The sequence below is a fragment of the Peromyscus leucopus genome, chromosome X, assembly GCF_004664715.2.
Source record: "Peromyscus leucopus breed LL Stock chromosome X, UCI_PerLeu_2.1, whole genome shotgun sequence".
Lineage (NCBI taxonomy): Eukaryota > Metazoa > Chordata > Mammalia > Rodentia > Cricetidae > Peromyscus > Peromyscus leucopus.
This window is the reverse complement of record NC_051083.1, coordinates 135,553,534-135,577,479: the sequence shown is the minus strand read 5'-3', so window position 1 is coordinate 135,577,479 and position 23,946 is coordinate 135,553,534. Positions and strand designations below refer to the sequence as shown.

Here is a 23,946-nt window from a genome sequence, read left to right as displayed (position 1 = left end):
TCCCACTAGCACACTTAGAAAATAATCACTTAGAAGCTTATATTACTTATAAACTGTATGGCTGGGGCAGGCTTCTTATTATCTAGTTCTTATATCTTAAATTAACCCATTTCTATTAATCTATAAGTTGCCACGTGGCTTGTGGCTTACCAGTATCTTAACATCTCATGGCAGTGGCTGGCAGCATGTCCTGACTCAGCCTTCCTGTTCCCAGAATTCTCCTCTCTCTTTGTCCCGCCTATACTCCTTGCCTGGCTACTGGCCAATAGCACTTTATTTATTAACCAATCAGAGCAACACATTCACAGCATAGAGAGCATCCCACAGCAAACGTAAAATTTAAAAACCATCACTATAGGTTATAAAAGTAACCTAATTTAGCAATAGGCTATTTTAAATTCTTGGATAGAAAAGACACAACTATGAAGGATGTTTATTCCCCTGAAATTAATCTATGCCTTCAATACAATAAAAATCTCAGCATGATTAAAAAATTTAGTGTGTGTGTGTGTGTGTGTATTAGAATGTGTCTGTAGGTCAGAATACAACTTGATGGGTTTGATTCTCTTCTTCCACATGTGGTCTTAAGAAATGAACTCAGACAGTCAGGTTCAGTGACAAGTACCTTTACCTGCTTAGCCACCTCATTAGCTTTGCCTCAGCAAAAAATTTAGTTTTAATATAAGCTAATTAATAATTTCATTTAGAAGAGCAATTATCTTAGGGTTACTATTGCCTTGATGAAACCATATGACCAAAGCAACTTGGGGAGGAAAGGGTTTATTTGGCTTACATTTCCACACCATAATCCATCATTGAAGGAAGTCAGGACATGAACTCACACAAGGCAGGAACTGATGCAGAGGCCATGGAAAGATTCTGCTTACTGGCCTGCTCCTCATGGCCTGCTCAGCCAACATTTTTTTTATGCTATCCAGTACTACTACTTAATAGTGGCACCTCCTACAATGGGCTGTGCCCTCTCACATCAATCATTAGTCAAGAAAATGCCCTGTAGGACTGTCCACAGGCCAGTGTGGTGAGGGCATTTTCTCAGTTGAGGTTCCCTCTTCCTTGATGTTTCTAGCTTGTGTCAAGATGACAAAACACTAGCCAGTACAAGACTACATTGTTAACCACAGGCACAAATTTCCTTCTTGCAAACATGTTGAAACTTTTCTTCTGAAATCCATTTAGCTACCCAAAAGACATCAGCACCAGGTGGGAAGTGGGCAAGAGTCCAGCTCAGGGACCCCAAGGCCCAACCATAGTTGACAGTGCTGAGGCAATTCTGAAACTCAGGTTATAAAAATGAATACTAAAATTAAAATAATTATTAAGTTTTAGATGTTTGTTACCTGATAGTGAAATTTGGGCTTTGGTGATAGCCATTTGGTTTCAGACAAATTGTTATCTTGAAGCCCTTCCAAAATGGGCTTGGTGCTATGAGACTTCTTGAGATTCAAATCAATATATCATAGCCTCTACCATTCAGACCCTTCTACTCATCTACCAAACCTGTATACTATTCCTGGCCTTTGAGTTCTAAATCCATTTTCTATTGCTATTCCAGAATTATTGGGGCTAGTCACTGAAGTTTACAAAGAAGAGAAGTTTATTTTGGTTCATAGGTCTACAGGCTGAGAAGTCCAACACTGGGCAGCCAACACCTGTTGGGAACTTTGGCATGCTTCAACAAATAGGAGGAACTGGAAAACCCATGGCCAGGGGAGAGAAAAGAGGAGAGACAGGGTAAGAGAGAGAGGGGAGAGGGGAGAGGAGAGGAGGGAGGGAGGGAAGAGGGAGGGAGGGAGGGGAGAGGGGAGGGAGGGGAGAGAGGGAGGGAGGAAGAGAGAGAGAGAGAGAGAGAGAGAGAGAGAGAGAGAGAGAGAGAGATCTTGCTTTATAACTATGGGCGCCTTTGGAAACTGATGCATTCTCAAGAAAATAAGAACTCAATCATGGGAGCAAGGCCATTAATTCATTCATGAGGGCTCTGATACTATATAGGCCAAACACTTTACACAAGCTTTACCTCCGAACACTGCTACAGTATTGTTGTAAATATATTCAATATGTAAATATATTGAAAACATGGCAGAGGCTACTGAGATGGCTCAATGAATAAAGGTGCTTGCTGCCAAGCTACTGACTGAAGGTCAATTTTTGGATCCACATGGTGGAAGGAGAGAATCACCTCTGAGCTCCAAATGTGTGTGGTACTATTCAAATGCACTTCCATACCAATGTGAACACACACTAAAAAAGTAAATAAAGAAATGTAAAAAAGTCTTTTCAAAGCATAGCAGGAATCTCCTGGGTCAACAGAGGGCTCATTGGACCCCCTCCTTTAAGAATCTGACACCATTTGCCAATTCCAAACAGGTTGACAGCCCTATACCTTAGCATCAAGCTTGGAAGGGACAAGGATCTAGGCTTGGTTTCCTGGTCTCAGAACTTTTCCAGCCCCTTGGTCCCTCACTTCAGCCCTTGCTTTATTCAGCTTTATCCAGCTCTACCCCCTGACATACTTGGTGTATGTCCACTTGACAGGATGTAGAATTGCCTAGGAGACAAGCCTCTGAACATACCTATAAGAGATTATCTATTTTAGGTTAGTCTTTGGGCATGTTTGGGAGGAAGTTTCTAGATTGAATTAACTGAGGTAGAAAAACCCACCCCTACTATAGGTTGCACCATTCCCTGGTCTGAGATGCAAGACTGCATTAAAAGGAGTATGCTAGCTGAGCACCAGCATTTATTACTCTGCTTCCTAATGGTGGATACAATATGACCAGGCATCTCTTAATCCTACCTCTGTACTGTCCCTGCCATGATGGATTGTACCCTTGAACTGTGAGACAAAATAAACCCTTTCTCCTATAAATTGCTTTTATTGGGGTATTTTATCATAGCAATGAGACAAGTAACCAAAATACTTGCATTCCACTGTAGCTGGAGAATTTTCTCTCTGCGTTCCACCAAGCCTCAGCAGTCCGACAGCCCACTTATAAAATAAACACACAGACACTTATACTATTTAAACTATTTGGCCTAATGGCTCAGGCTTCTAGCTATCTAGCTCTTACATCTTAAATTAATCCATTTCCATAAATCTATACCTTGCCATGTGGCTCGTGGCTTACTGGCATCTTCACATGCGGCTTGTCTGGTGTGAAGACATGGTGGCGGCTGGCAGTGTCTCCCTCCGCTTTCCTGTTCTCTCAGTTCTCCTCTCTGTTAGTCCCGCCTATACTTCCCGCCTGGCTACTGGCCAAACAGTGTTTTATTTATTGACCAATCAGAGCAACACATTTGACATACAGACCATCCCACAGCACTCCAGCTTTCTGGGCTTCACCTCAAAGGAACGAGCTTCCATAAATCCACCTGTTTGAAAAGCTGGAAAGCAGGTGGCAGGTAGAGGGGCCCTTGTAGAGTGGGAGGATGAGGTTCACTCTGTCCCTCTCTCTGTGCCTACCTGGATGTGCTTCAGAATCCTGTGGGCACACCAGTCCCCTAGTTCTGTGTACTTGCTGGTCAGTTCCTCCCCAAGCTGCTCCACCAGGCTGAGCAGCATACCACCATGGGCTTTGTGGCCAGGATCCCTGACAGCTGAGGCCAGCCTAGATCATCTGGGTCCTCTTGTACTTAGTGGACAATCTGGCCCATCATCTCCACAGCTTCATCTGGTGGTATTGTGTTCCCCAAAATATTGTGCACCCTAATAAACTTATCTGGTGTCAGAGACAGAACAGCCACTAGATACAAAGGCTAGAAAATGGTGGCACTCACACCTTTAATCCTAGCATTCCAGAGGTAGAAATCCCTCTGGATCTCTGTGAGTTCAAGGCCACATTGGAAACAGCCAGGTGTGGTGACACACGCCTTTAATCCCAGAAAGTGAGCCTTTAATCCTAGAGAGTGATGGCAGAAAGCAGAAAGATATATAAGGTGTGAGGACCAGAAACTAGAAGCATTTGGCTGGTTAAGCTTCAGGCTTTCGAGCAGCAGTTCAGCTGAGAGCCATTGAGATGAGGACACAGAAGAGGAAACAGGATCAGCTGAGGAACTGTTGAGGCGAGGTTAGCTGTGGCTTGTTCTGCTTCTCTGATCTTCCAGTGTTCACCTCAATAACTGGCCTCAGGTTTGATTTTATTAATAAGACCTGTTAAGATTCCTGCTACAGCTTCATTCTGTGGGAGACCAGGCAGAGGCTGCATGCCTTGTCCCATTTCTCTTCCGTCCCTTTGTGCTCTCCAAAGACACCTGCTTTCTCTGCTGCTAAACAAGCACAGCCTTACAGCCAAGCACTAGAGCTCAGGCAGATCCACCCCACCCTGTCTTGAAGTGGCTCTTGAGTGCAGGCCACTCACAATCAGTCTGGACATGATTTGGTAACACAAAGGGCCCTGAAAGGAGGGGGTAACCTCTTCCAGTTGAGTAAAGGACAGTTATGGTATGGGAGGTAGGACTGAGGTGAAGGAGACTTCTGGGTAGGGGATGGCACATAGTCAGGATGACAATATAGTACGGTAGAAGGAGGCATTGCCAGAAGCCTCTAGACTGTGGATCCAGAAGCAGGAGCTCATGATTCTGTAGAATTGACAATAACACAGGAAGAATTTAAACTTCTGGATGAAACTGGCATGTATGGGACAGAAGACAGGGATGAACAGAAATGTAGGAGCAGAGCTCCCTCCCATACATGCTGTAGCTGAGCCTGGTGCCTGATTTTAGAAATGCTAGAGTGATGACCTTTTAGTACCAGCTCCTTGGAGCACAGAGTGGCCTGCTGGTCAGCAAGCAACTGTGACATTTGGTTGGGGATCAGATTGATAGGATTTTCACATCTGATAACTCATTTCATCTTGGTTCAGTAAGAGTGGTCCTGCCCGGGACAGAGAGAGTCAGAAGCAGGGATGTCAATGAAGCTAAGCTGACAGAGGCAGGGAGGAACAGGGGAGGGGTGGGTCTGAAGCTACTTTAGATGAAGTGTAAATTGTGCCCACTAAAGTATATAAATCCCAAAAGCTTACGTGAACGCACATCTTGTGATTATTTTGTCATCCCCACCCCCACCTCCACCGTCCCCCATCTCTATTGCGAAGATCTTGCCATGTGCTTTTGCATTTCTGGGGTCAAGCACACAGCAAGTGCTCAATAAATACAGATTGAATACAGGTCAGAAAGAAGATGAGAAGTGAGGAAGAAAAGAGATATTTCTGGTACATAGTGCCCAAAAAGTCTGTAATCATGTTATTTATTATATGGCTAGCACTTTGCTTTTTAGATAGAGTCTTGTTCTAGAGCTCAGGCTGGCCTGAACTTTAAGTCCTTCTGCCTCCACCTCTTGAGTGCTAGGATTACAGGTGTGCACCAACTACTGGCTCTGTGTGGTTACCCTTTAAGGAAATACATTTCCAGTGTATGCCTAACTATTGGAGGGCCTGTGGGGTGGGGTAGACAGAGACACAGATCCACAGTCTTCAGGAAAATGGGCCAGGAGACATGGGGGAAAGGAAGCTAAAATGTAGTAAGCACCAAATCAGAAGTCATTCTATAAGCCAGTTGTCTCTGCTTGGCAGGCCTCCAGCTCCAAGTGGGCCAAGGCAGATGGTGTGATGGGTGTTAGAATTCCTAGCTACTCCCCAAGCTACATGACCACCTGTGCACTGTCCAGTAGCCAGGCAAGATGCTTAGTCATCCTAGGGCCTTATGTCCTATGTAATCCATGTGCTGCATGATCACATAATCTGTGTGCAGTGTGATCATGTAATCTATGTGCATGTGTGGCATAGCTGTGTAAAGCCCATATGTGCATATGTGGGGGGAACCTATAAAAGTGGGTTCCATCTATTCCTCCCTGCCTTCCTGCATGGTCATTCCATAGGCCTATGCACACCTCCTCTCTATTCTTGTAATAAACTCTTACAGTGGGTTTTGTTGTACCTTGTGGCTTTTCTTGCACGGTAGACATTGCCGCTTAATAAATAACATTGAGATGCTTAATAAATAACAATGGGAACTCAGGAAAGAAAGAAGAGGGCAGTGCCTATACCAGCCCATGAAATGGCAAGCAGAAACTCCTTAGGAGGCTTCACATGATATCTCCAAGACATTTGAATATTTGAATGTTCCACTAAAGAGAGAGCCAAAAAAGCACATCCTTGTTTCCTCTAATGTCCTTTGTTTTGCTCTGAAGAAGCTGGTGATGGAGAAGCTACCAGGCTCTGCAGGGCAGGAGCACTAGGAGAGAGAGGAATTCTAGGCTGTGCCCCTCCCTCCCCCTATCAAGCTGCAAGAGCAAGCTTAGCTTATTCAAATGATCTGTGATTTTGTCTCATGCCTACTCAAGCTTGCTAGAACCAAGCTTATACACACTTATGGAAAAAAAATAAATGGAATTATTAGTAACATACAAAACCAGGACAGCAAATGACAGGTTCATTCCTCACAACTAGTTTGCAAGCAGAGATAGGTAAGCTGGGTTTGGGACAGGTACACAGGGAAACAGTTGCTTGTCAGGTAGTTGTTATGCCATTCCCACCCAAATCTATAAGAATCGATGGCTGTGCTGATGGGATCCTAGAGGAAAAGATGATTAGGCATGCCTGGGTCCTTGCCAGAATCCAGGGAAAACAACTGGTTAGGGAGTCATAATTTTTTTTAAAATGTTGCTTTCCACTGGGTCTCCCATCCTGGACCTGGTCTTTCCCAAATGGGGCAGCTGCCTTCACATTTGGGTCCTTTGTATCTGAAGGAGTCAGGAAGCCTGGGGGCCTGATCTCTTTTCTGAGGCAATGTTCACGAGAGAGCCAGCCATTGCCTACCAAAAGAATTGACCCTCCATTACTGCCTTTTCTTAGCCTTGAGAGGTAGGTATACTCTCAAGTACAAGAACCCATTTGCCACCTCATTCTCAGTCTCTAATTGAGCAAGTCAAATCTGGACTTAGTAGGCTCTTTAATCTCAGATTCAGAGGTGGGTAGCCTGCACTGAGATGGAGAAAATGATGTTTCTGTTGAGAGCCAACTCATGGCTACAGGCAAACCTCCCTTCCCCTACCACAGGACTGCCTGTCCCCTCCAGGTGTCCAGTAAGTACCAAGATCACAAATCCCTGCAGAAAGCAAGCTGGCAGTTGAGCTGGATACTAGGAGGGTGATTCTGTGTGGACTACTTCATGGTGAAGATAATGGAAAGAGCTGATAAATGAAGCCTGGACAAAATGAGTCAAGGAAGACCTATGCCATTTAACATATATTTATTGAAATCTACTAGATGCAAGGCACTGTGCTAGATTTCGTAGGAGATTAGACATGAAGGGCCACCCCTGTCTTCTGAGAGCTCACAATCTAATAGTTTGGGGAAGGCTGAGAAAAGGAGAGGAGAAGCAAAGTCCACAAACAGCTCTAGTACAAGGCTGATTATAGTGAGTGCCATAAAACAGACAAGATAATCAGACTGGGGAAGAACAAGAATGCCCCAAACTGAATACAAACCGGGTAGGACACAACTACTATTCTCAAAGATATGCAAGTAGCATTGAGGATCAAGTTGAAAGATACCATTTTTATTTTTGAAAGTAAGTACCCAAACCAACATAATGCAAACTACAGAATGTAAGCACACTAGGATAGAGGTGTTATCAATCCCCTAATCTAGCAGGTTTGCTGGGAACAGTAAAACACTTCCAAAATAGTAGAACAGGCTACAATGAACTCATCTTATAAGCCAAATGCTGTTCGGAAAAGGAACTACACTCATACAGAAGATCATGGGTTAAACCCAGAGACTAAAAGGCATAGAGTTCCACCCATCTTAGTGAACAGAATACAGTACCACATTTAAACAGGTGTTCATGTCAATCAAACTGGGATTGAGGCCAGGAATGCTGGGTGGGTAGAATGTGAGGAAAGCCAGCAATACAAGCCTTCTCAGGAAGCCACCCAATTGTCAAATGCAATTGGCTCTTGGCAAATTTCAAAAAGCACAGACCCACTCAAGCTGGCTCAAGGCAAATGGGAGGAAGTATATGCACACATAGACTGATGCAGGCAGCTACCAGTAATCCAGGAACATATATCCAGGCCTCCCTCAGAGTGAGACCCAAGTAGCTCTGGGCAGGACAGCAGGAACATGTAGATCTCCACTATGGTTCTACTCACAGGGGCAACTCCTTGAAATACCTTGAGGCTTCAGCTTCCTCTGTTGCATTTCATATGCCTAAAAGGCCAAGCCCATCTTCTCCAATCAGGTCTGACTGATGGTTGCTGCCTTTGGGTCAGGTGTCTGGGATTGGCTTAATTAATGTGGCCCAAAAGTGGGGTGGTGAGTCATGTAGCACACAACAGGGCCACAGCCAAGGACTGCAGGCAGGTCAGGTGTCATGCCATTTCAAGCACAAAAAATCAAGCACACAGACTTCAGTATCATGGGAGAAAGATGCTCACACTGTGATCTGGTGGGGATTATTCTGTAAATTCAAGAGTGGGTATTATACAACTAATTGATATAATACAATTAATTGATATAGTTAATCATAATAAGCAGCAAAATGGTAAACATTTGCTTTTTAAAAAATTTCAGCAAGTATTACAAACTCTAATAAAAGCCACACAGGGTTTCTTTCTTAATATTGTAAAGAAATGGATCTCTACAGGGAGCCAGAATTCTATGTAATCTTGCCGCTCTCCATTCCCTTTCAAGAATATATGTGGTTAGAAAGAAAAGTGCAATGAGGTAGATACATGGATGCATAGACAAGCACACACTTCAAGAAGCTTGCTCACATTTGCATGGGACATAGCAGTACACCTAGAGGGTCCAAGGAAAACCACCCCCACATTACCCAAGGCAAAGGATGCAACTATGAGCCACATGTTAAAGTCACACACTGATTGCATTCAGAGAAAGAGTAGGGATTTCATCACCAACACCATTTAAAAGCTGATCCAATAATAGTCATGGAAAGAACACTGGTTTATAGTGTTAACTCTAAAACAAGGATTTGTTCAAGAAAAAATTACAGAATCCAAACTAGAAAAGAGTCAAAGAGGGCAGGAAGGGATGTGAAGAGATGTCATGTCCTAGGGCATGCCCTGGACAGTGATCACACTGCTGGCTTCCGAGTTAGTGCTACTCTAGACTTCAATAATACCTTTTGTCAACCTTGACAAATGATGAGCAAATGAGCAAGAAATGGCATATCCTTCAAGGCAAAGGTACCAGATTTGTTCCTTTTGATGTTAACATTCCTTACCCAATAATTGTACAAAACATGTCCTAACAGCTCACAATGAGAAGAGTAATCTGAGAAAGAAGTGGGTCCAGACCAATTCACAAGAATCCACCAGAATTGAGACCACAGAGCAATAGGAGTTGCTGTGCAGCAACTGCTGTTGGCTTCTCTCAACCTGGAGAAGGCCCACAGAGCCACTATGGTAGCCTGCAGGCATTAGAGAGGCCCTTCTGGCCAAGGTCATGGAGGTCATTATCAGTCAGACCTTGCTTCCCAGGATGGGCTGGGAGCCCTTCCAGGCTATGCCCTGGAGAGCCCAAGCTCCCTTACTAGGCCGCCATAAGGGCACATTTTCTGGCCTTCCAACACCCCTTAAGGCACAACTGGAAACTCAGGCCACAGCCTTGGTGTAGCTCTCTTCCCCACCTGCTGTTTCTCCTATAGGGGCTGCCTGAAGCGAGGCCCAACTGCAGGCTGATCAGTTTCGATTTCTGTGCTCCACGGACTGTCAGAAGGGCTTCTTGCCCTCTGATCTTGTTTTATTGCCCCTCTTGGGCATGGCTATTCCAAGTCCTGGACCAGACCTGGTGCAACCAGGTGCAACTTCTGTGGCATGGCATGCAGGCTACAGGAGGAACACAGCTCCATTTCTCTCCAGGCCTATGTTGTCGTCCCTTAAATGTGGCTGCAGGAAGTGATGGCAGAACACATGGGTAACTACAAAACTACAAAACTGATCTCTCTCATTCCAGAGTCCCTTGATGGGAGGAGGATAGAGGTCATATAGCACACCAGTCAGGTGAGTCTTCTGTGTCTGAGATGTTTCTTAGGTGGAGCTGCTGCTCAATCACTGAATCCAAAATGTCAAGGCTCCTGATAGCTTGAAGGATGGCTGGCTGCTGCCAGATCATATTTGGACCATTCTATTGGTCTAGGTGAAGCTGAGCCCTATGGCTGGGGCTATAATGATGAGCAGTCACAGAGTGTTCTGAGCAATGTGTGATAGACATGTCTCTAGTGTGCCTCAGTGGCCAGGTTGTATAGTCGTGCGGTCCACAGACATATATAGAGTCTGCATCTCGGATGAGGCATGGGCCTGCTTCTCTGGTCCACTCCCATTCAGCCTGCCCACCTTGTATGTTCACTTTCTTAGTGGACAAGGGATTTAGCTTTTCTTTTATAAGTAAATTCTCAAAGAAAATGTCATCATATCTAAGTACTGAAGCAATGAAAGTCACAAGTTAACAGACAAGAAAAAATTCAAGGATACGTAAAAAACAAAAAAACCAAAGACTGCACAACAAAAATGTAATAAAAGTACTAAAAAAAGCAAAGCAATAAAAATTGGAAAATAACATCACAATTGATATAGAAAGAACTACTATATAAAGTCAATATATCCAAAGGTAACTTGATATCTAGTCAAAGGAGATGAACGGATAATTTGCATGCAAGAAAACAGAAATAGTACTGAAGTCATAGCATGAAAGATGAGACTAATAGTCAGGAGGCCTGAGGGTCCATCCTTGTTTCTGGCACTAATGAGTTGTGGGATGTCAGCAAGTGACCTTCACTGAGTATACCTCCTTGCCAGGCAACATTCTTGCAGGCAGGCACACTCCTGGAGAACCTTAGGAGGTAGGGACTACGACTACTCCCCACTTCACAGCTGCAATTGGAGGGTTGGAGAAGTACCATTTATGTCTGATATCAGGTGAGGATCTTCTAAGAAGGAGGAGTCACTTCACCTTAAGTCCTGATGATGTACTTCTCATTTGGGGGTGCTATCTCACTTTATTTTGAACAAGATGATACCATGTGAGGACAAACCCCAACTGATGTTTATGGTGTTCATAGGGGACATTGGATTAAATCGGCTTAGCAAAATGAGAGACAAAAAAAGGTTTATCTCCAGCTTAGTAAGTTTTACTAGGAGTGTGACCCAAGAGTAATGTATGAAATGCAAAAAAAGGCCTTTTTAAAGGCCATTTGGGAAAGCACAACTCTAAGTGGTTATGTTGTAGGTACAGTACTAATTTAAAAACACAAAGTAATGGTTCTAATGTTATATGAATATGTTTTTATGGCTTGAGAGGAAACTTCCGTTGAGAGCCTCATGCAGGGATTGTCACAGTGCTACCATAGCTCAAAACAGAGGGGACTGATGACTCAAACAGGTTCCCATGTTGGTGAGGTCAAAAATGCACATCAAGAATTAGAAACAAATGGAGTATGGTGAGAAAGAGTATTCTCTAAATTAATATATTATTCCATATAGTGTGATTTACAAACAATATGTATCTTATAAACTAATAAATTAAATATTATGGCATTTGATCTATTTACATCCCTAAACTTTTATAAATTCAAGTAGGCCAAAAATCTTGGGGCAATTTTCCTTTCAAGAAAGGTGCATCATCATATTGATGCCTTTTGAACAGTCCTCAGGGGTAGAGCTTGAAAAGGACTTCTCATCTCCCTACTAGACCCCCATATGCAGATTTTTCTTCTCATTCTAGATGTGAAGATTAAAATACCTTGACAGTACTATCTGCCAGGAAAAGTAGCCAAGCTATGTTAAAATGGTAAAAGTTACCCTCAATAGTTGTAGTGGGTAACATGAACATTTATAAATTGCTGGTGGCAGTACAAATCATTCCAACCTCTCACACAATAAAATAGATAAGCACTACAAAACTGTTTATCTCCTTTGACTGGGCCATAGCCTCTGTGGACCCCTGCTATAGGTCCCAAGGCAATGTCTACTCCTGATGGGAGGGCTGGTGCTTCTGCAGTGCTGAGCGCCTCTTGAATACACGACCACACTCACTGCACTCACAGCGCCTGGCTCCACTGTGGATCCGCCTGTGGCGGCTCAGGCCTGAGCTCCTCCGAAAGGCCTTGCCACACTTGTCGCACTCATAGGGTTTCAGTCCACTGTGGATGCGCCGGTGCTTGATGAGGTCAGAAGGCCCCCTGAATGCCTTGCTGCACTCACCACATGCGTAAGGCCGCTCACCACTGTGGATGCGCTCGTGCTCCAGCAGGCTGGAGCTCTGGCGGAAGGCCTTGCCGCACTGGCTGCACTCATAGGGTTTCTCACCCGTGTGGATCCTCCGGTGCTTGGTGAGCTCTGAGCTCCTCCGGAACAGCTTGCCGCAGTGAGGACAGCCATAGGGTTTGGCGCCGCTGTGGATACGCTGGTGCTCTGCCAGGCCGTTGACACCACGGAAGGACTTGCCGCAGTCATCGCAGTCGAAGGGCAGGTGGCCCGTGTGCATCCGCTGGTGCTTGAGAAGTTCCTGGCGGTCCAGGAAATCCCTGCTGCACGCCTTGCACGCAAAGGGCTTTTCCGAAGTATGAAGCTTCTGATGTCGAAAGAGGTGGGTGTTGGCTTTGAAAGACTGCCCACACTCCTCACAATCAAAGGGCTTCTCTCTGCTGTGCACCCTCAGGTGCTGACTAAGGCCTGCATTCTTCTTAAACCTTTTCCCGCACTCCTCACACTCAAAGGGCTTCGCCTCCCTCTCCATTTGCTCCCTCTTTTCCAAGGCATCTTCCAGAGCCTGACTGGGGCCAGGCAGGGGCTGAGCAGCCAGAGCTTCATGGCTCTTCCTGTGCTCATTAAATTCTGATACCTCCCTGAAGACCTTCCCGCAATCGCCACACTCCCAGCCCTTCTCCTCACTGTGAACCCTCTGGTGCTGAACAAGGAGCACTTTAAGGCGGAAGGTGTCCCCACACTCTTTACATGCAAAATGGTGTTCTATGGGCAGATTTTGTGGGCTCCCCCCCCTTCCCCCAGAGTCCCCATTCTGTTTGACCTCAGTGCTGGGGTCATTGGCCCTCGGGGAGCTCGTGGACGCCATCTCTTGCAGCTGGGCTTCTTCACCCATCTTCTGGTGGGAGGTCACAGAGGTGCTTTCTATAATAATAAATGATAAATGAGACACAACAGTTTACAGAAGGCTTGGGAAAAGGCTACTTTCCTTTGTTGATAATCCCCTCTCCTGCAACTGCTGAGCACCAGTAAGGCCTGTAAACCATCAGAAGCAAGCACCAGAAAGAAATGTGGGAGAGTACTGATTGTGGACATTGCTTATCAAAGGAGCTGTGAAAATGCCTTTGCTTTTAGCACGGGGACAGTCACACCTCATTACCAGAGCTTCAACTGGGCCCTCTACCCTAATCCTAGACCCCACAAGTTTAGCTGGTCTTCCTGAGTCTAATTTCAATCCCAAGAGCTCAGTAGCCCCCTCCAACCCAAATCTCAACCCCTCTCCCAAATTTCCTCATGCTTCTTCACATTTCCTTTATGCTCACCAGCTTGCTTAGTGTGATCTGTGCTGAGGGATGGCTCTGATACCAACAGAACTTGTCCTTGTGACAGGTGAGATACCAAAGCAGGACTCACAACAGGAACTCCTGTTAATGGAAGAAGGCAGCTGATAAATATGGAGGAACAAGGGAAGAGCTGTCAAGGAAGATCCCCTCTAAATCTCCTGAGCTGTCTATGACTTTATTATGTAAGTCATACATGCAGTGCAAATGCACTTCCCAAGGGCCAGCTCCTTCTGGGGACTGTAGAAAGGCAGGCTCTGGTCCCTTAACAGAGGCCCCAGAAAAACAGTAGGTAGCATCCTGGCCAGATGAACTTACCCCATTGTCCACCAAGCCATTCTAATACCCCACCACTGAATGCCATGCTCTTCCTAGGCCTCTACAACTCTTAAACCAAACTCTTAACAGTTCTTTCTTCAAAAATCCCCCACCCCATGCAAACACCTGATGGATAAACAAGAGCTCTCAACAATGAGCTCCAATCAACTAGCCATATGGTTGGTATAATTTATGTGTGTGTGTATACAATATGCACATATATAGTATATATACTGCATTTATTTGTATATATTGATATAATTGATATAATTTGTCATCTCAGCCTTATGGTTAAAATCAAGTATAGTATCTGTTCTAATCAATTTAATGTCTGATATGTTTTTTATCTGAAGACAATATATTAAATTTTGAAAGTACTCTAAATTATGACAGGTTTGATCTAATTTTTATTTTCACATTTATTTCTTTACTGTATGTGACTATGTGGGCATGTTCATACTATGGTGCGCTTATGGAAGTCAGAAGACAACTTGCACAAGTTGATTGTCACCTCCTACCTTATAGATTCTGGGGATTGAACTTAGGTCAGTAGGCTCTGTGGCAAGCACCTTTCCTGCTCAGCCATTTCACTGACGACTGTTCTAATGTCTTCCAAGTGAAAGACAGGAATGAAGAGATCTTTCCATGCCAAGATGAGTTGGAGGAATCTGTTGTTGAGTGTTCTCAATAAGGAAGAGCAAAGTAAAGTTGTGTATGGGTGGCCATGTATCCCCAACTGCACTTTCAGTAGATGGTGAGTCTGAGAAGTTCTGGGGGCATCCTTACCAATGGAGGTCACAGCCCTGGAATATGCCAGTGCCTGCTGCTCCGGGCTCAGACTCAGACTCAGCCACTCCTGTTCTGTGAGGTGCCACGGTACAATATCAAAGGACACCAAATCCTGAAATAAATCACATTGATAGTCAGTCTTTTAACCTAATCTGTAATGAGGCAGCATGGCACCAGTGATGCCAGGGGAAGAGGTTAGGGCCTGAAGTATTCACATCTGTGTATGTTGCTAATGTGGAGCTCTAACCACAATCCCAACGAGTCCTAGAAAGAAAACATGATCAAGCTCAAGGAGACCTGGGCTGTCTGACCCTGGGACTCCCACTGTCTTCCCAAAGGACTCAGACTTAGCTCTCTCACATATACAATGGGCATCATAAGCACACTGGGCATTCATTCCTTGGCAGCCTGTGGGAGAGAAGCAGAGGACAGGAAGGAAGGCAGTAGCCAGGGCTCATACTCTGCTGCATGTCATGCTGGGCAAAGAGGCAAAGGCTGAGGCCAAAATCAGGGAGCAGTGACGAAATCTCAAGCAAGGCAAGAGGGAAGCACAGCTCACCTGGGCCTCCGGCATCTCAAGAGGGACTGCCAGGACCTGGTTTCCTGGGGCTCCATCTTGGGGAAGGGCAAGACCTTGGGGAGCAGGTGGAGCTAAGGAAAGTGAAAAAAGCTGTGAGTGACAACAGCCCTGTTTCTTGGTCCCCAGGGATGGCATTAGTGACTTCCTATTCCCTAGTTTTAAATCTTACAGAGTCTTCTCTCCCAAGTGGGGCTGAATGGCAAGGCAGAACATGAGTATGCCTGAGAAAACATATATGCAACAGTAGGAAAGTAGGCTGGCAAAGAATTAATATAGGTAGGCCAGAGGGAGGCAAGATAAGACAAACAAATGCTAGCCTAGGCAGAGTCAAAGACAGCTACAGAGAGTTGCTGGCAGGAACACTAGCTGCCAGAGACTGGCTGACTACAGGGTTTCCTTAAAGTAAGCCTGGATGAGGCCAATACACACACGACACAGGAAGGAAGCACACTAAAGAGAGTACCAGAAGAAATAACTCAGAGATAAGGGGTCCTTTCAGGGACACCTGAAACTGATGGGGCCACTGAAAGGAAGAGAGATGGCAAAGAGCAAGAACTTGGACTTTACTAGCAGTGGGGCCTTTAAAAGCACATTCTAGTGTAACATGTCATTGGGAGAAAACCAGGAGGAACCCTCTTTATGTTATTTATCAAAATGGGAGGTTGGAAAAACAGCTGGAGAAAAATATTTCTAAGAAAAGATCTTCAAATATTACATTGATAAAGAAAAGATCTGAAGTGTGTGTGTGTGTGTGTGTGTGTGTGTGTGTGTGTGTGTGTGACCTTTTCCTCCATGTTGCCAAGTAAGTGAGCTATTGGAAGCTTACCACAGATGCCTGTGCATTACAGGCTTCCCACTTCAGTGAGTTCAAAGAAACAGCCACCTAGTTCATGTTCTGATGTCAACTCAATTCAACTCATAATTAAGTGAAAAGGAACCATTTTAGCATTAACAGAAGGATGACAAAAACCCAGGTACTCCAGAAAGACTTAAATATGGTATCTTAGAAGAGGTGAATGGAAATTTCCACATATGGCCTTGATGGAGTAACAAGGAACAGATTTAACATCCACAAACAAGTTTTCAACAATAGTTTTAAATACTAGGGTGGTAGGAAGCACAGGTTCAAGATCCCCAGAGAAACAAATGAGGCGATTCTGTCATCAGTTCAGTGCTCTGCCTGGAGGCAATGTCCAGAATGAGAGTGTAGAAGAGGTGAAAGCAAACAAACAGAGCTTAGCAACCTCATCAGAAGGCTAGCTAGCATTCAGGGTGGTAGGGGAAGATGAAGGTTGCAGACCAAAGTTCAGAAAGCATTGTGCTATGTAGGAAAAAGAAGTAACAAGGTATGTATAAGGCTTTTCTTGAATCTTTTCTGACTACAAGTATTGAATGAACCTCCCAAGGACTATAAGATGAACAGTTTCCAAGACATACAAAGATAGGGAGATGTTCAAGGTCTGATCACCACCCATAGAGTCTTTATGATACCCAGGGACATTCAGAAGCCAATACAGAGGGATCATGCTTCAACGGTTAAGATTTGTCTATCCTTAAAGCCCAAATTACAGAAGATCTGCCCTGTAAAAACTTAAATATACGCCCCAGCACCGAAAGAAAAACAGGGACATGGGGAGAAACAGAAGATATAGAAAGAACCAAATGAAATTTTTGTAGATAAATATATATAGAGAAATAAAAATTTCACTGAGTGTGATTAGATTAGATACTACAAGAAATAGTGGAAAACAAGAAGACATGGCAATAGCTGCTATCTAAATGAAGCCAGAGAGAGAGAGCTACTATCATAATTAAATTTCTACAAATGCTAAGAGGAAAATCTTAAAAGTAGCTGGAGAAAAGAAATGATGCAAAAGAAAGAAAACAATTAAGTATTATAACAAAAGAGCATCAACCAAGAATTTTATAGTCAGGAAAAATATCCATCAAAAATGAAGGATAAGCAAGTATTTTATACAAAAGTCAACATTTAGACAATTTGCCATTAGCAGCTCTGTACCATAAAATATATCAAAGGAAAATGTTCAGGTGGAAGGAAATGGAATTAGACTTAGAACTACACCAAGAATGTAAAGGCATAAGGAAACACAAGATTTTCATCTTCTGCATTTCAAAATCTTTAAAATTTAACTGACCATTTCAAGAAAAAGCGGTAGCTAAACATATAAGCATGTGAGGTCATCCTGAGATACTCAGTAGACAAACCCTCTCTTTGTTCCAGTGTCACCAAAGCAGGGTTCCTCTGGCTTAATGCATTCTTCTTCTTGGTATGCATTCAATATCTAGTTTGATTTTGACTTCTTATACAAACACAATGAACCGGTCATAAATTTATTACATGATTTTGTTTTTAAAACAATTCACTTCCAATTGACATTGGTGTTACCAAATGAAATGGAGAGAGGGACATCACATCATGTATGCACGTCTGGAAAAAAGATGGCCTAATTATAAACCTTTTCTTGCCTTCAAGCCATTAATAAGCTTTGCTCTAGTACACAATTGCATATCCTGCCCCCCTTCAAAACTACCCCATCCATACACACTGACCTTCATGCAGATATATAGATGCCAAGGCTGTGGCCCTCAAAGCCTGTGAACCTGCCAAGAATACCATCTCTTATCGCAGAAGACTCCTTCTAATAATTCAGGCCTTAACTCAAATGTCACTTCCTTAAAATCTCCTTATTTTCCAGCCCTGGCAGTTTCCTTCAAACATTTTCACTAATGAAAAATCCTCCTTTGAAGTTGTTTATTTTTCTCAGAAAAAAAAATCTGATCTAACAGGACAGGGCCTTTTCTCCATTGGTTACCCCTAAATTCCCAGTATCTGTAGCAGCTCCTGGCACTATGTACGACATGACATGATGTACTGTGGAACAACGGAATCAATGTGAGCCAGAGTGGTTTGTTAAATGGAGCAAGCTTCCTTTTATGAAGCACATAGGATGAATATTTGGAGCTGTGTGTCTCCTGTCACATAGTTTCACTATTATAACCTAGAACTGGTTGTTATCACCACCATTTTCCAGAAAATAAAGAATGTATAACCCTATGCACCCAAGCCAGAACCAGAAGATCAGTTGATAGTGAGCACTGTGAAGGCTTCACGGTATAGATGAATGTTTTGTAGCTACCTTTAAGCCATATTATCAACATGCCATTGCAGAGCCTCAGTGCATAAATACATACATCATTCTTTTCCTCTGTTACACACACACACACACACACACACACACACACATGTCTTCCAAACTATCCACCTTTAATGGAGCAAATCCCACTGAAATGTTTTTTCTTAATTGGCACGATTAACTGTTAAAGTCCTAGAGCTACAACTCTAAAAGAACTGTGAATTATCCTTTCTATATAGCAATATGAGTAGCCCTTCCTGTACTAGTTCACTCCAGGGATTTGGCTTGAGAGTACTTTAGCTCTTGGTGGCTATGTGATGGCCACCCATAGTAACAGAGAACTTGAACACACAGAGATAATTTAAAAGGTACTCATGAAAACAAGAGGGAAAAAGTGGGCCCTGCTTTCACAAAAGGAAGCTAAACTCTACCCAATTAGCTAAGTGTGGCAGGTAAAAGAGCTTATCCTAGGTATAGAAAAATCATTTAAAAATGATAATACACATGAATCCCTACTGTGGCTAAAAATAAAACTACCACCAATCCTGAAGACTATTGGATCATTTAGTCACTGTGTTGCACAACTATTCCACTTTAACATGGTGGAACATAATCTAGAAAAGAAGCTGGATGCTGTGACAACAGTGACAATCACAGGTATCCATTGCCTTCTGAAATAGATCTTTGGAGATCAAGGTCAAACAATTCCATACAGAACATGAAAGTCGTTGTAGTGCAACCAATCAACATGGAGGGTAATGCTAACCTTGAACATAAGACACTTTTATTTAGGATATAAAAGTGTACCCTGGCTGGGCGGTGGTGGCGCATGCCTTTAATCCCAGCACTCGGGAGGCAGAGCCAGGCGGATCTCTGTGAGTTCGAGGCCAGCCTGGGCTACCAAGTGAGTTCCAGGAAAGGTGCAAAGCTACGCAGAGAAACCCTGTCTCGAAAAACCAAAAAAAAAAAAAAAAAAAAAAAAAAAAAGTGTACCCTGAAGCCTAAAGAATTTTCCATGGTATACTAGTACCTGTAACTGGGAAAGAAAGCTGAGAGAACCACCACCACAGGAAAACAAACCAACTTTTAAGGTAAACAACACTGTCTTTCTTTACATGGGACATAAAGGCCAGGACTATCCATACCCAGAGCACAAAGGCTTTGTCAAAGTTAACTGCAAATTTCATACTGGGCATAGCCAAGTCCATGTATGCTGCAGCTGTTTAATAAACATCTGCTGTGAGAAAACATGTATGACAACAGTGTCAGTGTTAATTGCAGGGCTAGACAACTGTGAATTCTAAAACACCAGAGCTCATGTGGTAAGAAAATCTTGCTTTAGAGCAATATGTAAAAATTTTTTAAATGTATTAATGTATAGTCATTGATACTTCCACATATGTGTTTACTGCAGTATTATGTATAGAATCAGCCTGAGCATCCATCAACAGATACATAAATATGGTATACAGACACAATAGAATTTTATTCAGTCACAATGTAAGTTACCTAAGCAATTTATTGAATTTACTGCATGGAATTACAAACACTAAGGGACCCAAAATAGTCATTTTATTTTCACCTGAAAGAACAAAAATTGAGCTGAATTCAACAGCGATATAAAACAACATATATCATTAAAAACTGGTGAACAATTTGGTGTCTTTTATATTTCTCTGGACAGGTATTATCTTTCCGTGGCAGCAGGGCAGGAAGAGGCAGCAATGTCACTCAAATAAGACCCATCTGGAAGTTTCCAAAAGCTTCCAAGGGTGCCCCAAACACCTAGAGTGCCTCAATATCAAAATGAGAACCTGCAGTAGGAATATCTTTAGGACATGCTGGTTTAGGTTTTATCATCAAGTTTACACAAACCTCGAGTCACCTAAGAAGAGGAACCCTTAATTGAAGAAATGCCTCAATCAAAATGTCTTGTGGCCATGTTTAGGAGAAATTTTCTTGGTTGATGGTTGATGTTGGAGGGGACCACCCTTAGGCAGGAGGGGCTGAGCTGTATAAAAGGCTAGCTAAGCAGTGAACCAGATAGCAAGTCAGTGAGTAGTGTTCCTCCATAGTTCCTGCCCTGGATTCCCTCAATGATGGATTATGATCTGGAAGTATAAGTCTAATAAACCCTTTCCTCTCTTAGTTGCTTTTGGTCAGTGTTTTATCACACCACCACAAAGCAAAACTGGAAGAGAGCACAAAACTAAACTGTTCAAATCCCTTTAGGGGCAGGGCAAATGTGTTTCAAGGTTGTGAACACGTGAAAGAGATCTGGTCCTAATGGGTGCTTTCAGCTCCTTCTACCACACAGTGATCTCCTGGTCTCCCCATTTTCCTTGCCAGGCACCTCCTCTCCCTGGCACTGTGTGTCTAAGATTGCCAGAATTGTTTCTGGGCAAGTAGTTCAGCAACACTAGCATATATGAGCTTCCAGAACCCAAACACTTTTTTTATTGTCTTGTACCTTCCAGCAGCACAGCAGACACATTCTGCAAACATCTAGACTTACCCAAAAGAGACACACAGGGATGACTCATCTTGTTTTAGAACAGTTCCAAGAGATTAGTCCAATAAGGAAGGTCTCTCCTGTTGGATTGAAATAACTCAGGTGAACAGAAGCAGGCTCATGTGTGTACCTTCCAGGAATCTGTCCTTTTGGTAATGAGTGCTCAAGGGCAGGACAAGCTGTATAACTGAACTGGCACTGCCAAGGCCTGGATGTACCTCAGTGAGTCAACGGTGCAAGCACAACTGAGTGGGCCCTGGGGTTACAGGTGCTCCTGGCCTTTATGTTCTTAAATGAATCTGGCAGGCTAGGAGATGGGCAAGAGGCTCATAAGCCCATCTTGTACTGTGAAATCTGGGTGCTCCTCAAAAGTACAGAATCCTAAAAGGTCAAAAGCGATGACTGCCTTACCAGGTAAGTCTGTTTCTCTTGGGATATTTGTGTCTGTGTTATCTTTTTCTGTATGTGTGGGTGGGAAGGAATCTGTTTTCTCTCTCACTTTGCCTGGGCACCTGTCTCTCTGTTTAGGTTTTCCTCTTTATTCCATTCTATAAAAAGCCAGAAGGTGGACCAGAAGGGGATTTTGTAGTGTTTGTTGTTTTTAATTGAGGAAAGGTTTATGTTTCCATTTCTCCAAGAATATGCACTGACATCTTTCTAAAAATCAAAATAAATTGTAAGTATAGAATCACTGAGGTTACACTCTCTGGATATAAAAGATTCCAAACTGGGAATATGGTGAAAGGCTATACAGCTGTCCCAGGGCATCCAAAGAACCCAGACAGTGTTTGGAAGGGCTGGATAACTGTGTTAGAAACCAGACTTTTGATTCAGTGAAAATTCTAGTGGTAGAGCAGCAGGTCTGGTGGGTGTCACAGATTTGGCATCTTTCAACATGCAGACATTGGGGCTGTCTAGAATTTGGGAGTTCCCTCCTGTCTCCTATTAGGCAGCTTTCCCATCCAGGAGCTTCCTTCTGAGGCTGTGCTGGTGGTCAGACTTTGGGCAAGAGAACTCACACTTTTAAGCAGATTTTCTAAGGGTTCTACCATTGACAGAAGGCTAGAAATCATTGTCCCATGGAATTCTAAATACAGATCCAGGACCACTTTGGAGCAATGGACCAGACTGTGTCAGGCACTGCGAATGTTGTTTCTATAACAAAACCCAATGGGAGAAGGGATAAGACAAGTGGTCCTAGGAGAGGTGCTATTCAACTTTGTCCCATTTGAAAATTTCTGCTAAAGAAAAATGTAGGGGCTGAAGGTTAAGAGGAAATGTTCCACTGGCCAAGGAGACTGGAGGGGGCTGGCTGCCTGGGAGTGCAAGGCTGACTAGAGGGTGTCAGCTGGCACAGGGTGAACCTCTGGGAAGAGAGCCAGGAATGGGGGGGGGCGGGAGGGGCTGGGGGGGGGAGGGGACTGAAAAAGACCATAGGCTTTGGGCAGCAGGCAAGTGGGATTACGTGTGTGTGTTAAAAGACATGCAATTAATCACCCAAATATAGACTGGAGGAACCAGCAAAGGAGTTTAGGAGAAGGGGGCCATGGAGTAGTGCAGAAAATGTGGCTTTCAGGAGGGCCACAGTAGAAACTCTCTTCCTCCAGCAAGAACTCTTCTGCACCCCCAGCTGTCTGCCTTAGGCAACATACCTGCCCCCATTATCCTCACAAAACCCCCACTCAAATGGAAAGGTAGGTCTCCCCAAGCTGGAATCTTCTTCAGGACCCAGAGGTGCAACCCCTCCCCCATACTGGAAAAAGTCTGTTCAGCCATTCTCCACTAGGCCAATGCCCGTAGCCACCATGTGCGGCCTCCATGTCGATAGGGGCTGTGTGTAGGGGTCCACCCCCAGCTCCTCACCGGTACCCAATCCTTAACATCCTCCAAAGAGCAGCACAGGCCTCAACATATCCGCAATTCCTGCCTTTGACCGCTGCCCCCTACTCTGCACGAGAAGGCCTCAGGGCCTTTCCATGACCACCCACCACCAGAGACGGGTCCCCTTCGGCCCCTGGCTTGCCCCAAGGCCAAGCAGTTCCCCACTCGGCCCCCTATCCTCCCCGGCACATTCTCCCGCGGTCCACGCACTCACTCAAGCCCCCAAGCACATCCTCCCGCCGCCCTGCAAGCTCTCTTGGGCCGCACATCCTTGATCGCACACATCTCTCACGATCACTTGAGCTGCACGTCCTTCCCGCGGTCTGCACGCTCACCCGGCCCGCAGCGCCTGACTGTGGGCCCTTGCAGAAGCGGAGCTGGCGCGGTGCAAGCAGGCCTGGCGTGGCAGGAAGCGTCAGGAGAGCCGCCAGCCCTGGCGAAGCCCAGCAAGCAACCCGGAGCTTGTTTCCGGAGCTGGGGCGCCGCCTAAGGTACTGAGAGTGAAGCCCCGCCCCGGCCTCGGTCCCGTCTGCCTGTCGGCTAAGATTGGCCTGAAAGGGGGTAGGACGGATGGGGGCGTGTCTGGGGCGGGGTGAGGAGAGGAGGTGGGGTAGGTGAGATTAGAGGAGCAAAACCCAAGTATGCTGTGTGATGAGAGAATAAACACGGAAAGAATGTAAAAAAAGAATAATGAATGAATAAATGAGCAAAACAAATTGATTAGTGGTGGAGACAATAAAGACACCGACAAGGCTAGGACCTTCATAATGATGTTAGGGCTGGGGGAAGTCACTGAAGAAAAGAGTTCAGGGTTCGAATCCCTCATAAAGTAATGCGTGAAGCCTTCATTGTGCCAGACACCGAGAATACAACCGTGAACAAAACTAGACCTTTATGCCTATTCTAAGAGCCATACATCAGGCACCTCACAGCCCCTTTGAGAGTATTGTATGTGGATTATGGGGCACAGACTAGTAAATAACAGTAACCCAAATTTCAGAATAGCAGCAGGTTATACCATGAATCTCAAAACAAGTGATCTGGTTTAGAGGTGCTACAAGCGGTTGTCAGTTCACGATGACTTTTTTGGTCAACTTCACTGCTCTGCTTTGTGCATCCTTAGCGAC

The 23,946-nt window shown here is 44.4% G+C and overlaps 1 protein-coding gene and 1 pseudogene across 3 annotated transcripts; one reads left to right on the top strand and one right to left on the bottom strand.

The window, feature by feature from the left end:
* Positions 1-7,249: 7,249 nt before the first annotated feature.
* Positions 7,250-23,339, bottom strand: Znf275 (zinc finger protein 275). Of its 3 annotated transcripts, none has more exons than XM_028888510.2 (6): positions 23,034-23,339; positions 20,942-21,018; positions 15,251-15,342; positions 14,689-14,803; positions 13,567-13,668; positions 7,250-13,168 (listed from the first exon to the last, which is right to left on the bottom strand). In XM_028888510.2, exons 2-6 carry the CDS (start codon positions 20,967-20,969, stop codon positions 12,006-12,008), a joined length of 1,500 nt encoding a protein of 499 aa, XP_028744343.1. In that variant the 5' UTR covers positions 20,970-21,018; positions 23,034-23,339; the 3' UTR covers positions 7,250-12,005. The 3 variants fall into 3 exon arrangements, with proteins under 3 accessions (XP_028744343.1, XP_028744345.1, XP_028744342.1); XM_028888512.2 differs by having other exon boundaries at positions 23,155-23,339; XM_028888509.2 differs by lacking the exons at positions 20,942-21,018; positions 23,034-23,339 and having other exon boundaries at positions 15,251-19,264.
* LOC114706257 lies at positions 14,174-14,285 on the top strand (annotated as a pseudogene).
* Positions 23,340-23,946: the final 607 nt, after the last annotated feature.